General features: G+C 30.3%; 2 protein-coding genes across 4 annotated transcripts in view; both read left to right on the forward strand.

Annotated features, from left to right (window-relative positions):
* LOC125820445 (uncharacterized) overlaps positions 1 to 15,351 on the forward strand; it is a 195,773-nt gene that overhangs the window by 28,492 nt on the left and 151,930 nt on the right. The window lies entirely within an intron of this gene.
* LOC125820476 (abscisic acid receptor PYL8-like) lies at positions 10,546 to 15,312 on the forward strand. 3 transcript variants are annotated; one of them, XM_049499914.1, is made up of 5 exons: positions 10,546 to 10,833; positions 11,421 to 11,636; positions 12,142 to 12,213; positions 14,616 to 14,909; positions 15,042 to 15,312. In XM_049499914.1, the coding sequence occupies exons 1-4, from the start codon at positions 10,726 to 10,728 to the stop codon at positions 14,832 to 14,834; spliced, it is 615 nt and encodes a 204-aa protein (XP_049355871.1). In that variant the 5' UTR covers positions 10,546 to 10,725; the 3' UTR covers positions 14,835 to 14,909; positions 15,042 to 15,312. The 3 variants fall into 3 exon arrangements, with proteins under 3 accessions (XP_049355871.1, XP_049355872.1, XP_049355870.1); XM_049499913.1 differs by having other exon boundaries at positions 10,690 to 10,833; positions 15,013 to 15,312; XM_049499915.1 differs by lacking the exon at positions 12,142 to 12,213.

The following is a 15,351-nucleotide window of genomic DNA, read 5'->3' on the forward strand; positions in this document are numbered from 1 at the left end:
ATACTTGATTAATTAATAATCTCTCCAAGTTAATAATTTCCTCCGGTCTCAACTTGGGCCAATGGAAAAATCACTCATTTCGATAAGATAATATATTTTCAGAAAACCCCTATATAAATCTATGGTCCCATTAATATTATAAATTAATAATTCTTTAAAAGTACAAATATATCTAAGAAAATTTAGTGAAATATGATTCTATTATGTTCTGTTTTTTGTTAAAATTTAAATCTAGTTGAAGTTCATCTCTAACTTTCCTTATTGCATCCAAAAGTTTCGATGTTGTCTTTTCTAATTGCCCCAGAAAATTGTGAAGAGTTTTAGATGCAAGTGTTTCCTTACGCGTAATGCTTCCTAGGGTATTGTATCATCTTCAACTTTATCATTAACGTTGTTTTTCCAATGATATCCACAATTTATTAATTCTAAGCTCTGGACCTCTGAACATGTATCATTTTCACCCATCCAATAGGTTATTAACGTCCATTTTATTGTGGTAACCGAGATCATTAATCATGACCTCAAGTTCATGAATGACGTTTTTACAAGTGGATTCTTTCAAATTCTTTGAGATTCCATCCTTGAACAGTTTTTTCGATGTCGAACACTCTTTAAATTATTAAATATTAATTATCGATTAAATAATAACTCTATAAAATAAATGATGATTTCAAATTGGATATTTGTAGAGTTTGCCCCAATGGTGTTGATGGAGTTTAATGGTGAAAATACTCGTAAAACATTTATGGATTTACTTTTACGTAGCATTGGATATCAGAGCAATAGGCATATTTTGTAGATCGATCTGTAAATGTTTTTCGAGTATCTTTTGCTCATAACCTTCAAAAATTATGGAGTATAGGAACAAATTTTAATACCGATGTGGATCCGTCTGATGTTCAAATCCAAAGGGACAGCTTTACTAAAGCTTTTGCCAATCTGATGGGTGAGTTGAATAAAATAATTATTTTCATCCCAATTCATATGACATATTTCAGATTTTGAGATTCAAATAAATTTATATTTGAAATATTTTTGAATTGTCAATTATTGTAACTTACGATACTTTTTACGTAATTTACAAATATATAAGTTTCATTTTAAAAAATAAAGATTTGATAGGCAAATTATTTAACTCAACAAAAAATGTGTCACATAATTTAGAATAAAAAATAATTGTTTATAAAGAAACACAAATGTTAGTATTTACTTAATATTCTAATTAGATAACTCTTATTATGTGCTTGCACATTCATATGTTTTTAGTGGAAGCAGGGTTTTGTGACTTATAACCTTATATTATTTGAGTTGACATAATGCCATTCAATATATGTATTAATTTACTTTTATTATTCATGCATAATAGTTTATTTTAAGAGATAAATATTTTTATTATAGTACGTATTTATTTGTAAATTGAAATATCATATATGTTATTAAAGTTGTATCAAATTTATAGATTTTCTAACTTCAATTTATGAGTTATTATTTTCTTTTATTGGTATATTTTGATTTTTATTTTACAACACAAAAACAATAGAATAATACATGCATCATTTAAAATACATAATTTGTATTAAGCATTTTAAGATAGTCGTTTTCAAAGGCCATAAAATATCACTCTTTATATCAAGAGCATAACATAAGCTATATATTATAGGATTGTATAATTTCTCATTCATTCTGCTCTAAACTCAATTTCTTGAACAATAAGGCTACCTTTTCCATGAAGTTGCTTAATCTCCATCAATCACGCTTCAACATCTTCATTGTTTCGATATCATTGAAAAATTCCAAATTCTATTTTTTCGTGGTTGTATTAACATTATGTTTGCGTCTCTTAACTTATTTTTCGACTAGACTCACAACACTAGCTCGTTTTTCGGCTTCTTTGTCGTTCACGCGATTACAAATCTAACAAACGCATTAGCTATTTCTAGTCCCTCTACCAATTTAAACACTTGAGATGGGCCCATTTTGAGAATCTATATATATATATAAAGCTGGATAACAAAAGTCTGACGTGGCACCTCTCTTTGGCCAGGATTACCATTTTATTTTTTTTGTCAATTTTTTTGAATTTTTTAAAAATTCTTTTGATCTCTAATATCTGCCAAAAGAAGAAAAAAAATATTTAAAATATTTTCTCTGTCTCTCCTCATTATTACTACAATTTATTATTTTTATCTCTCTTCACCATTACTATAATTAATTATTTACCCTTAAATTCCTCTTTTTACCTCCCATTTTTATAATTTTCTACAAATCCCGATTTATTTATCCTTTTTATTATTATAATTTAATATTATACTTTTTATTTCTACAATTTTCTAAAAATAAAATATCTTATTTATCTTTCTTTTACTTATTACCATAAACGTTTTATTTACTATAATTAATGATTTTTCCTTAAATTCCTTTTTTAACATTTTTTTAAAATATAATTTTCTAAAAAATCTAATTTATTTATCCTTTTATTATCATAATTTAATATTATACTTTTTATATCTACAACTTTCTAAAAATAAAATATCTTATTTATCTCTCTTTTACTTATTACCATAAACGTTTTTTCCCCATTAAATTTGACTCAATCAATTTCATTTAATTTGTTGCCACACAAATTAGCAGAAAATTAAAAATATTTTTTTATTTCATCCCTAATGCTATTAATTAATTGATTTACGTAAGACCCTTCCTCTTCCTTCTCTCATATCTCTTCCATTTTATTTTTAAAAAAAACTTTTTAAAATAACTTCAATCACATTTATTTTCTATTAATTGAGTTTTACTAATTAATAATTATAATTTCAAATCGGTTACAAACCTTTTTACCTTCCATTCTTCTTTATATTTTCATAAAATTCTCATAATTTTGTAGCTTCTCATTTTTACCAAAAACTCATTTACAAGTTTATTCTTTTTAATTTTACACTTTTTCTTTTGAGTTGCGGAAGCTTGAATTTTCTTGTGACAAGAATGGAGGAAAATGATGTGCTAATTTTTCGAGGAAGCCATGATTTAAAGGTGTATTTGTAACTTCTTTTTCTTTTGTTATCATATTGTTTATGCTCTCTTATTTTTTCTTTTTTCTTGATTTATTGTGATTTTAACCTTTTAAAGACTTCATGTATTCTATTAGAATATTTCAATATGAATCAAGAATCAAGAATTTAGAATACTTGAAAAAAATCATGAGATATTCAATTTCATTTTTCATTTTTCAAAATGAAGTGTATATGGTGATGGACCTTCACTATTCGAAAAATAAGAATAGCATGATGTAGTTCTAATTTAGATTCCTATAATTGCTATTCTTTCTAATGTCATGTTCTAATGACATAATGTAAGTTTTGTAATGTCATGTGCAATTAGTCTAGGGCCTAGGTGATCTTCTTGGAGGATACTGTCTCTCACAATGGAAAGAGAAGTGTGTTGTTTGTAGAGGACTAATGCTATAGCACACTGTCGTCATATATGTGAGTATGATTTAATATGTGCAATATTTTTTTATGTTTCCATAATGAAAACCACAAGGTTCATGTTTTTCTTTTTGTACAGGTGATCATGGCTGCCGCGATTATGGAGATGTATCTGCGTAAGAAATTTTGTTTCAAGCATAAAGACGGAGCATATACAACCTCTTCCGAAAGAGTGTGCCAATTAATTCGCTAGGTCATGTTCTTAATTTCTTGCTATCTTGTTGGAGAAAAGGGATCTTTGAGCAAAGTCCAACACTAAATTATATTATTATTTAAGTCTTTGTAAGATTTTATTTTAATTTTTGAAATTTTAGATCTTATTCTTTTGGAGTTGTTCCCTAATTTAATTAGATGAATAAGTTTTAGTTTCTATCTCTATAAAGCTATATATAATAATTAAAGTTAGGCATAGACAATAAGATGTGCACTTTTCTATGGCCAATAAATCTATTTATCTTTTTTCTTCTTTATTTGAATTTTTTCTTTTCATAGTTTAATTTATTGTTGCAATTTTAAAAAAAAGGCAATGTAAAAGTATGAAGGCAATGAAGAGGTATAAAGGAAAAGAGGATAAGGAAAATAAACATTCACATTTGTTCAATTTGTTAGTCAATAGTCACAATTCACAATATTAAAGACTTCATTTTATCTTTCCTATAATTGATTCTCAATTATAAGAACTTAAATTAATTTGATATTACTTCTAATCTAATAAATTAGCCTACTATGTTGTTATGAGTTTATCAATTTTTTGGCTAACCTTTTCATATTACATTAATGAAATGACACACCCTTTCATATTGTGTTTTGATGAAGGATAAACGAATTTCTACATACTCCATCATTCACCATATTTTTTTATTCAAATACTAAAACAGAATGAACTTGCATTATGTTCAAGTGCAATCATGGCTATCATTACTACTCATAGCAAGGCAAACTTAGATGGGTCGGACATGGGCTTAATTTGTTTGGGTTAATATAGTAAGAGGGTCGGACATGGGTTAAGACAGTTAGAGGATCAAACATGGGTTAAAATTGGATGATATGTTATTTTAAAAGAAAAACGGGTAATTTTACTTGATTTGGAGGTTTTCATCCAATTGAAGGATACAAATAATAAATTTGTAGATGGCGGAGTTATGGATGGTTGCATAGTATAACATAGGGTAAAGTTAGCTATTAAACATAAGTTGATGAGTATTTTTACCCTTCTCCCTACAATTAAACCAAAAGATAAAGACAAGATTGGACAATATAATATAGTGGAATATATAATTAATCGGAAAGAAAATTGATTCTAACACATATATCTTAACGCACGCGCGAAGCGCGGCTACGTTCCCTAGTTTGCAAAATAAAATGCATTGTCTTAATATATGTACTTAATGAATATAAGCTATGTATATTGTCGAAGAGGCAAGATTGTCATTCAAAAAATAACAAAGTAACCATGCAAGGAAACTTGGGGGATTCAACATCTAATAAACATACCTGAAAAGAAATAATCTTTTATATCCACTTTTTTTTATGAACGGGGTTCAAATGAACCTTCTTCCACTTTGGCTCCGTTTACTCCAACAATGTATATAACTTGAACTCGTTTTTTATAAGCAAAACCCTTCTAAAATAGACCAATAAAATCATGAAATGACCCCGCTTCCCCTAAAATAGCAAGTTCTCTTGCTGATATCATATAACATTTCCTTATAAAAAAAACACTAAAATCTTGAACTTATAACCTTCAAATTCTGACTCTTGTCTCTCCTTGTGGTTGTGCTTTAGGCCCCATTCAAGCATAAACTAATTTGGCCAAATGTATTTTTGGTATATACAACTAAAAGCTTCCTCAAAATTACAACTAAAACAAAAATTCTAAAAAAGTTAGATTGAAATGGAATGCATAGCCACTTTACCTCCATCAATTAGAACAGGGGAATCACAACTAAAGTAAGCTTCTTTTTAGATGAGGAAACTCACAGGGAGACATATCTCAAGATAATATCTTCGCAATCATCTGCCAAAAGCATGACATCCTTTGGGAGAATATCGTGACAACCAATGGCGGAGCCAGAACTTTGACAAAGGGGTGTCAAAATATAAAGAAGGAAAATCGCATAGAAGTCAAGGAGTGTCAATATGTAATATATATACATACAAAAATATTTTTTGTCTAGCTACACAATGTAATTTTTCGACGAAGGGCCCCTCAACTTCATGTGGCTCCGCCACTGGTGACAACGGTCATCATATCGTAGAAAGTGAAGTACAAGAGGGTGAAAAAAGGATGAACAAGTACCAAAAGAACTCTGTGACGGTCATAAAGACATAAGGGATTTCAATGAAAATTCGCAAGATAAAAAAGTTAAGTAATTTAGACATTTCACCTAAAATCATCGAGGTATGAACTTTTCCTACTATAATGATAAAACATATCCATCAAGGTGACTTTACTGTTATAATATAGAATAATATATAGGATGATATGTAATTTGTTAAACTAGTGAAAATTCACAAGTATAGATATCAACACTACACAATTCAATTAATTGAAAGTCAAATATGCTTAGTTAGATATCAAAAATATCCAAATTTGAACTTGCCAATATTTAAAGGACTAAAAGTGCAAACTTCCCAAAAGTCAAAAGGAAATTAAAAACACAAATTTAACTTTTTAATTTAATTTTATTTCTCAAAGAATTAGCAATAAAAACCAAAGTTTATATTCCCTCCAAATTAAAATTTCACATTTCAGTTATCGTCTTATCGAGAGTCAAACTACATAAAAAAAATTACTAATATTTTAAGATATACTCGCTCTATTTACTTTTACTTGTCACGTTTCATGAGAGTCAATTTTCAGAGTTAAATTTGATTAAATTATTTTAATATATCAAATATAAAATTTATACATTCAAAACATACAAAAAATAATACAAGATGCAATTCTCTTTCATCTTAAAATATTGGTGAAAGTTAATACAATTTAATTCTCAAAAAGAAAAATGTGACAAGTAAAAATGAAGCGTCCCAATATTTTGGGAGGCAAAACTATAAGGAAAAAAAGAGGACATACAAGTTTGCTTCCATCAAGGAGAATTTGGGGATTTGGAAACACTAAAATAAAGTTCTTTCTTGGAAGAATAAACCAAAAAAAGTTTCTGGGGAACTTAGAGTATATATGTACTAGTGGGATGAGCTAACAAGAGGAGAAATCCTAGTTACCCGAGCTCATCCTATAAATTCCGTAAAAGTCATTCACAATAAAATAAGGTTGATCGTTGCTATACCACCAGATCATCAACGACTAGTGTATAATGGAAGACAACTATCCAGTCGGTCATACCAAACATTGACATTTTATGGCGTTTAGATTGATACAACCATGCATTTAGTTGGTCAAATGCAAAGCATATTTCATCTTCACGCATGGCAAATAATAAATGACATAATTTCAAAAAATCAAAAATCTTTTCAAAATGGCAGATTTATTTTTGAAATCATGTCACTGATTATTTGCCATGCCTAAAGATGAGATGTGCTCCGCGTTTGGCCAACTAGATATATGGATGTATCATTTTTAACGCTATAGAATGTCAATGTTTGGTGACTGGAGAGTTGTCTTCCATTGTACACTGTCGTTGATGATATGGTGGTATACTAGTGATCAACCTGAATTGATTGTAAATGACTTTTATGGAATCTGTTGAATGAGCTCGGATAACTAGGATTTCTCCTCTTGTTAACGATTGAACAAAAATCTGAATTGAAGTTGGATCAGTTCTCTTTCTCTTTCTGATAGGGGATGAATAAGTTTGATCAGATAAAACTTGATCAAGCTTACGACTAGTTGATGGTAGAGCTACGGAGGTTATAGCCGGTGGTGCGGCGGCGGTTGTTATCACATAACGGCGAAGTAAAGTGAAAAGGGGTAATGAAAATGGTGGTGTGGTTTAGTTTAAAACTTAAGATTTCAATTTATAGAACTAAAATTAGAAAAAGGTCAAAAAGATCATTAATGTATGAATAATAAATTGTGAATAATTAAAATCTTTTTATTAAAGAGTTTCCCAAAATGGTGTTATCAATTAGATTGTCCCCTAAAATTAATGGTCTTAGTTTTTCTATTTCAAAGTTCTTTTTTGGGGCAATTAAATTTATGACGAGTCCATTAATTGTGAATAAAAACTTTTTAAAAAGATTTTTCCCAAAATGGTCAATTGGTTATTAATTAGATTTTCCCCTAAAATTAATGATCTTATTTTTTCTATTTCAAAGTATTTTTTGGGCAATTAAATTTAATGATGAGTCCATCCTACTGAGAAATATTTATTAGTCAGTATAGTGGTTAAACTAGTTTGTTGAAAAAGTATATAAATGCATCAAAGTCGTCAAGATCAATATATTCATTAAATTTTGTCATTTTTATATGATATACAATAAAATCTTATTAAATTAATATAGGTGGAATCATAAAATACTACTTTCTTAATTTCAAAATAAGTGAATTGTTGAGGCAATGCACATCCATTAAGAAAAAGAAAGTTTAGGACATAAAATAAACGTCACTTTCCACTTTCCCCTTTTAGTTATTCTCAAAATATTCTTAAAAATATAAATAATTCAAAGTAAAAAAATCATAAATATGAGCAAATAACTCTCTTAAAGTTATCACCTAGAAGATACAAATGAGGGGTAAAAATGGAAAAATTTCCTAACAACTCTTTTGAGTTTTGAACAATTCACTTATTTTGAACTATGAAAAAAGATTCAACAATTCACTTATTTTGAAATTGAGGGAGTATTATTTTGTAGAAGTATTATTTAATCGATAAAAGAGTGTTTTGAGATTCAATAAAGGTTAATTTTGATTACATCAAGACCATTGTATCTTACTAATTTATGTATCATATTCATTGAAATTTACATAAAAAAATTATTATACATAAAGTACAATGAATACATCACTATTATTGTATCTTAATAAATTATGTATCATATTTATTGAATTCATATAAAAAATAAATTCATTATACATAAAGTACAATGTATATGCATGATTCATTGTAACATATTTTTTTGTTAAATAATTCATTGTAAAATAAATTCAAGAAACCAATGCTTCATTGTAAAAATAAATTCACTCTACATAATGTTCATCGTTTTTTAATAATCAAATATTATTTATTGTATCTTTACTAAAATATTCAATGTATGATAGTGAGAATAAACTATACAAGAAACACATAAAATTTCTTGAAACCATATCCAAAAATGGCTTCTCATTTAAAAGATGTCACAAAATCAATAATGACAGATCAAATATGTAAAACATTATGTGTATACAAAACTAATCATTCCACATGCACTAAAAAATTCGCCACTAACAATTCTTCGTTTGTTTTGTATTTATTTTTGTATATGACGGTGATTTCCTTTGGTTTTTTAGTTTTATTATCAGATACATTCAAATTTTTTATAACTTTTTAAAGTTTGTATAAACATGTAGTTTTCGAAATTGGTATAACATAATTTGTATAACTTTTGTATAATATAGTTTGTATAACTGTTTAAAGTTCAGATGTTTGTGTTTGTATAAATTTGTTATTTCAAATTTTATCATATTTGTATAATTCCGGAATTTGTATTACTCCAAAAAACAGATCCAATTTTAGATCTACAATTGTACCCATATTTGTATAAATCCGTAATTGTATATTTCTATATTTTGCTTATACAAAATATATACGTACAAAAGCCTACCAACATAATCATAATCATACTTATACAACTACGGACGAAAATAACTCAATATACAAATACAAACGAGTTATACAAACGTATCCGTAAATTATATAAACATGGTGCGAATTATATAAACGAGTAAGTTATAGCTACAACCTGTAAATATGCAAACTATAGCTAAGGAGCCTAATTAAGTTTCTTATAGTGATTATTTACAAAATTTCCCCTACTTCAAATAAAAGATAAAATTCAAATTTAGTTTGTGAAATTGTTTTTGAGATATATTGATATCGATATGAAATTATATAATTCTATAGCAAATCAATAACTAAATTCTCTAAATCAATATAGTTGGTTACATTATTGGGTTGAGCAATGTCACATCCAAGAATGTATGACATGTGGATTGGAATATTCGATTGGATTAAATTAAAAAATGAATAGAAGGAAGGGAAATTAAGTGAAATGAAAGCAAGCAAGCATTATCCAATAATGTGCTTTATCCTTTTCATCTAACCTTTCATTCGCCAAATTCAAGCATTATCCAATAATGTGCTTTATCCTTTTCATCTAACCTTTCATTCGCCAAATTTTGAACACTCGTGTCAAAACTATATGTTTCCATTTTGGTTTATGCTAAATATTTTTTCGGTTCATTTTTATTTATTCATTATACTAAAAATAAGAAAAATATTTAAAAATATCACTGAACTTGACGTAAATTATTAATTTCATCCTCTAAATTATTGACAGTTTTAAAAACATCACTCTACTTGACTAACTCAAGTACAATGGTTAGTCAAGTAGAGTGGTGTTTTTAAGACTATCAATATTTCGGAGATGAACTAATAATTTACACCAAATTTAGTTGTGTTTTCAATACTTCTCGTTATTAAAAATAGGTATTCACTTTTATCTATTCATAAAATTAAGAAATAATTTGTTATATTCTTTTTATTATTATCTACTATTCATTTATAAAATTAAATTATATTGATTTACTTGAGCCGATAGTCTTTTGAAAATAACTTCTTTATCTAAAAGAGTTAGTGATCATGATTGTCTACACTCTATCCTCTCATTATTTCACTTATCATTGTTATTATTATTAGTAGTATAAGAAGTGTTTCAAATCAACAATAGTCTGATGAACATGAATTGAGTGGAAGTAGCTTCGAGATTCATCCGAGCACCTAATATGATTTACACATGATTAAATTTGATATATATAGAGAGAGTCTCCGTCTGTGTCACTGTATTTTAATGAAAATTCTGAAGCCGCGACTATCACTATGCTGTGTGTGGGAGTAGTAAAGTAAAGGGACCCCCAAATGTCCACTTGCTCTGTATTTTTTTCATAAAAAATGGAGCAATTTTGGACCATTCAGCCATCGGAAGTTCCAATAGGCGATGTGTTTTGGACTCTTCTAATTCACACTTTGCCTATTCTCAAAACCCCACCATTGAATTTCTTTTCTCCATTTTTTGGTTGGAGAAGATGAATAATATGGAAGATGAGTACATTAGGAGACACCATAGGCATGTGCTCAACGACAATCAGTGTAGTTCTTCACTTGTTAAACGCATCAGAGCTCCTGTTAATCTTGTAAGCTAAATCCATTTTCTACTTGATCTTTCATATTTTCTCAGATCTATATGCGATCATCTTGTTACAAAGGCTTTCTAGGATTTTTCATAAAGGGTTGGTTACATTGTAGAAAAATAAGATTTGGGATTTTATCTTTTTTGAAATTTTTTTTGGTTGAATTGTGTAATTTATGATTTTGCTGTTATATTGAAATTTGAGGTAAAGAAGAAAAAGAACGTATTTTTATGTGGAAGATAGTGTTAATTGTTTCAATGAAGTGGGCTGAGAATCGGGGGGGCTTAGGTTCAATTTCTAGCAGAGACAAAAATACTAGGTGATTCTTTCCACGTGTCTTGAGCTTTGGTGGATAGAGTTGCCGAGGTGCGTGTAAGCTGCCACATATGCTACAGTTACTAAAAAAAAGGGTAAGGTAGTGTTAATTGTTTCGTTACCTAGAATGTTTGCATGGTTTGACTTTGGAGTTGGCCTTGGTAAACCAAATTGCATTATGTTTTTGATTTCATGTGTAGCTAATTATTTGATGTGGGACTGACTGTAACATATATGTTCTTATGGAGCTCTTACTGGTTTGGTATGTTTCATAGGTATGGTCATTGGTGAGAAGGTTTGATCAACCACAAAGGTACAAGCCATTCGTTAGCAGATGCGTTGTGCAAGGGGACCTTGAAATTGGGAGTGTGAGAGAAGTGAATGTTAGGTCGGGTCTTCCAGCTACCACCAGCAAGGAGAGGTTAGAGCTTCTAGATGACGAGGAACACATCTTTGGCGTAAAGATTGTTGGTGGAGATCACAGGCTTCAGGTATGCATCTTGTATTTTCTCATAGAAAATACATGGGTACTATTGATGCATTGGATAGATTATATATGTTGGCTAAATTGTAACATCAGGTATTTTTTGTATCTTATGATATTGAATAAGTGAAGTTGAGTTTATTCAGTGAAAAAGGAATATAGAATTCAAGTGTGTGTTTAATGGTAAGAAACCATGTTTTCCACTAACCTTCTTGCATCTGCATATACTTCAATAACACTGACAACTATATCTCCTTCTCTTGTTGTAGTTGGGTGAGGGGCATGCTTTTCATTGTAAAAGATTTTTACGTACTTGAATCTTTACTATTTTCTCTCAGTTACTCCAACTAGAGATGATGTTACCACCATTGAACTATGCTGATTATCCTCTTCCTCCTTCTCACCTCTAATTTTATTTTTCCTGATCGGCTTCTTCAACTAGAACACTAACAACAACAACATACCCAGTGTAATCCTATATGCCGGGTCTAAGGAGGTTAAAGTGTATGCAGACCTTACCCCTACCTCGTGGAGGTAGAGAGGCTGTTTCTGAAACCAGAATACTAACTATCACAATATACGAGGTAAATTTTAACATTCTATTCTGAAAGAGCTGATAAATATCAAAGACTCCTTATAAGTTAAGCATCCATTATGGGGTGAGAGTCACAAGGTTATACAGTATTATTTTATAAATGTATGCAGACAGAATTTGAACTTGAAACTTCATGTTTTCAGCATTCATTTATGTCACCTTTGCTTATTCAAATGCCTTCACGGTATGTGTGTGTGTGCGCCTGATAGAGAGATATTGATTGATTTTAAAGTAGGGGTGGGAAAAGCACAAACAATGAAGTTTTGAGTTAAGAAGTTACCTTAGATGTTTTATAGTGATCATAAAGTGTCCATTCAATAAAGAAACTCAAGCTTGAGCCTAAAGAATGTCTGCTGAAGTTTAGATGGAAGTAACTTGAGTTCTACTCGCATCTTGTCTGCTTGTCATGTACAACCATCTTCTTTATTGCCCCAGAATTGTCTTACTCAGTTAATACTTATGTAATTGTGTTTGAATATCACATGGAACCTGCTTGCTTAAGACGTTCCATACTATTCTTATTACTTTTTCTGGAGCAATAATGAGCCTCCTATCCCATTTTACATGATGGTGTTTGACTGTATCAGTATGAAATTCTTTGACACATAAACTAAATATATCAAAGTACTAAAGTTGACCTTGATAGCAACAATTAAATGGGAGATGGTAAGAGTTCCACATTTCTCTTCATCTTCTGTTTAATAAAAAAAATCAGTTCCAAATAAGTCATGTCAATAGCATTTAAAATGGGATGTCTATCTTTTTACACAAACTAAAGAGAAAAGAGTGTCACGTAAGCTGGAATAGAGGAAGTTGTAGTATTTTTCAAGTTAGATCCCACATGGTTTGTGTTGTGGAACTTTAGCGGCTCAGACGGTGAGCATGTTGAACTGTTCCATTCATCAAATATTCAGTTCTTCATTTTACTGTTCCTTGATTAGGAAATGGAGAAGTGAATGCCTGGTCAACCTTCCCTCATAGCAAGAGACGTTTCTGTGGTTTCGTTTCTTGAAGAGTCATCGATGCAGTCCTTCTATGAGGGTATAGCATGGGATGTAGGGATCCTTTTACCTGTATAAGATTTCACAATTTCTAGTTCTATCATCTATGAGTGTGTAATGCTAATATTTGGTAACTGGAACGATGAAAAACAAAATGACCTACTGAACATGAATTTGTAAGAATGGTTAGATAATTTTCCTCTGGGAGAGGGCAGAGACTAATGCTAAGTCCAAATAATCTACCTCACATCATCTTAACTCCAATTTATTGAGCTTCTGGTGTAATAGTAGTTGGATTGACAATAAAGATCATACTTCTTTGATTTTTTTATTCCTTATGGGGGTGAAGATGTAATGCTGTAATCTTTTGCCTTTTCTACTTCCCAGTGCCTTGGTACAATTTATAATGAAATTTACCTTACCGTGTGAAAAAAAAAGAGTTTATTGAGCTTTGTGTATACTCCTTTTCTTTCCATGGTCTTATGACTCTTATCATGTGCATGTACACTCATTAGGTTTGGTGTTCGTCAGGAATCTTTTGTTTTGTTTAGTTCCTTTGTGTACCACTAGACAATGTAGAGAATCTTTTATAGACCTCTAATTTTTTCTTAAAATACACATTTATTGAGTATTCGAATGAAGCAGATCTAGATGGAGTTATTTTAAGCTATTTTACTTCCAGAAAAAAAGAAGTTCCGGATGGAGTGGAATGAATGTTGAAAATTCTTAAAGCCATCAACAACTAGTTTTGGATTAAGGTAGTAACAGTTGTAGTTGTTGGACTGATTGCTCAGATGGGTAGCATATTGAACTGTTCCATGGTTGCTTTTTGGCTAAAAAATGGAGAACTAAGACGTGAATGCAAGGATAGCTTTTCCTCCGTGAAAAGAGGGGTTTCTGTTGTTTCATATCAGCGAAAATGTGGTATGGGATGGTTAGGACCATTTTCCAAAACAAGATTGTGCAGCTCCTCTCTACCCCTTCTCTTATTAAGTATGTTATCCAAACATCTGATTAATCAAATGATGCAAAAGTAAAAGGACCTGCTTAGAGTATGAATTGTAAGAATTGATAAATAAATCCCCTATGCTTGCTCATTTCAAGTCCAAGGAACCTACCTTGCGTTATCTAAACTCAATTTATTAAGCTCTCTATGAACTCCGTTTCTTTCTTGTCTTTTTCTGTTTCTTTACCAAATACATATAACTCATCATGAAAATATTGTGCTTCCATTTACATAATGTGAGCCAGCTTTTCTTCCACGCTGTGTAGTAAAATTATGGTAGTATGTTTTTGCATCATTTTCTGTTGGAAAACACAAGTATTACTCAATATTTATATACTGAACTTGTTAGCAAGTGATTTCTCGTTTTCTTTGAATACATGACAGAACTACTCATCAATTATCACTGTTCATCCCGAGGTCATTGACGGGAGACCTGGAACAATTGTAATCGAGTCATTTGTAGTAGACATACCAGATGGGAATACTAAGGACGAAACATGCTTCTTTGTGGAGGCCCTCATCCGGTGTAACCTCAAATCGTTAGCTGATGTATCAGAGCGTTTGGCGGTGCAGGGTCATACCGAGCCTATTGATAGAATGTAGCTTCACAGTTTTTACCAATGCAGCAGCGTGGGCTTATACGTTTTTGCTGCTGGAGCATACATGGATTTTGATTAGGTGAGTAGAACGACGGGTATTATGATTGTCCTCCTCGATCTCAGACAAGTGTGTGTATATATATATATTTTTTTTGTTGATGCTTCCTTTTAATCATCTGAAGGTCACCTCTGTTCTTTAACATGCAACCAGATTATTCTTGCAATGGCTATTTCTCATTGTGAAGAACCAGTACTGATTCTGGCTGTGCAAGATATTGAGCCTTGTAAATATTTGCTACTGGATGAGCTTTTGTTGTCATAAGAATCATATCCTACTCTGCAGTGGCAAAGGTGTGCTATACACTCGTCTCGTCTAGAGGCTGATGTGCTAATAATATTCCCTAGACTGTAACTGTGCCTTTTTTGTTTCTGTACTTGTACAAGAAAAAAGTTCCTTGTTTGTTGTTGTATCTTTCACCCTTCATGCTGTGTTGTATATGATTTCATGGTGCATTATTTGT

Source organism: Solanum verrucosum, unplaced genomic scaffold (assembly GCF_900185275.1).
Source record: "Solanum verrucosum unplaced genomic scaffold, falcon-dt-bn FXZP01000229.1, whole genome shotgun sequence".
Classification (NCBI taxonomy): domain Eukaryota; kingdom Viridiplantae; phylum Streptophyta; class Magnoliopsida; order Solanales; family Solanaceae; genus Solanum; species Solanum verrucosum.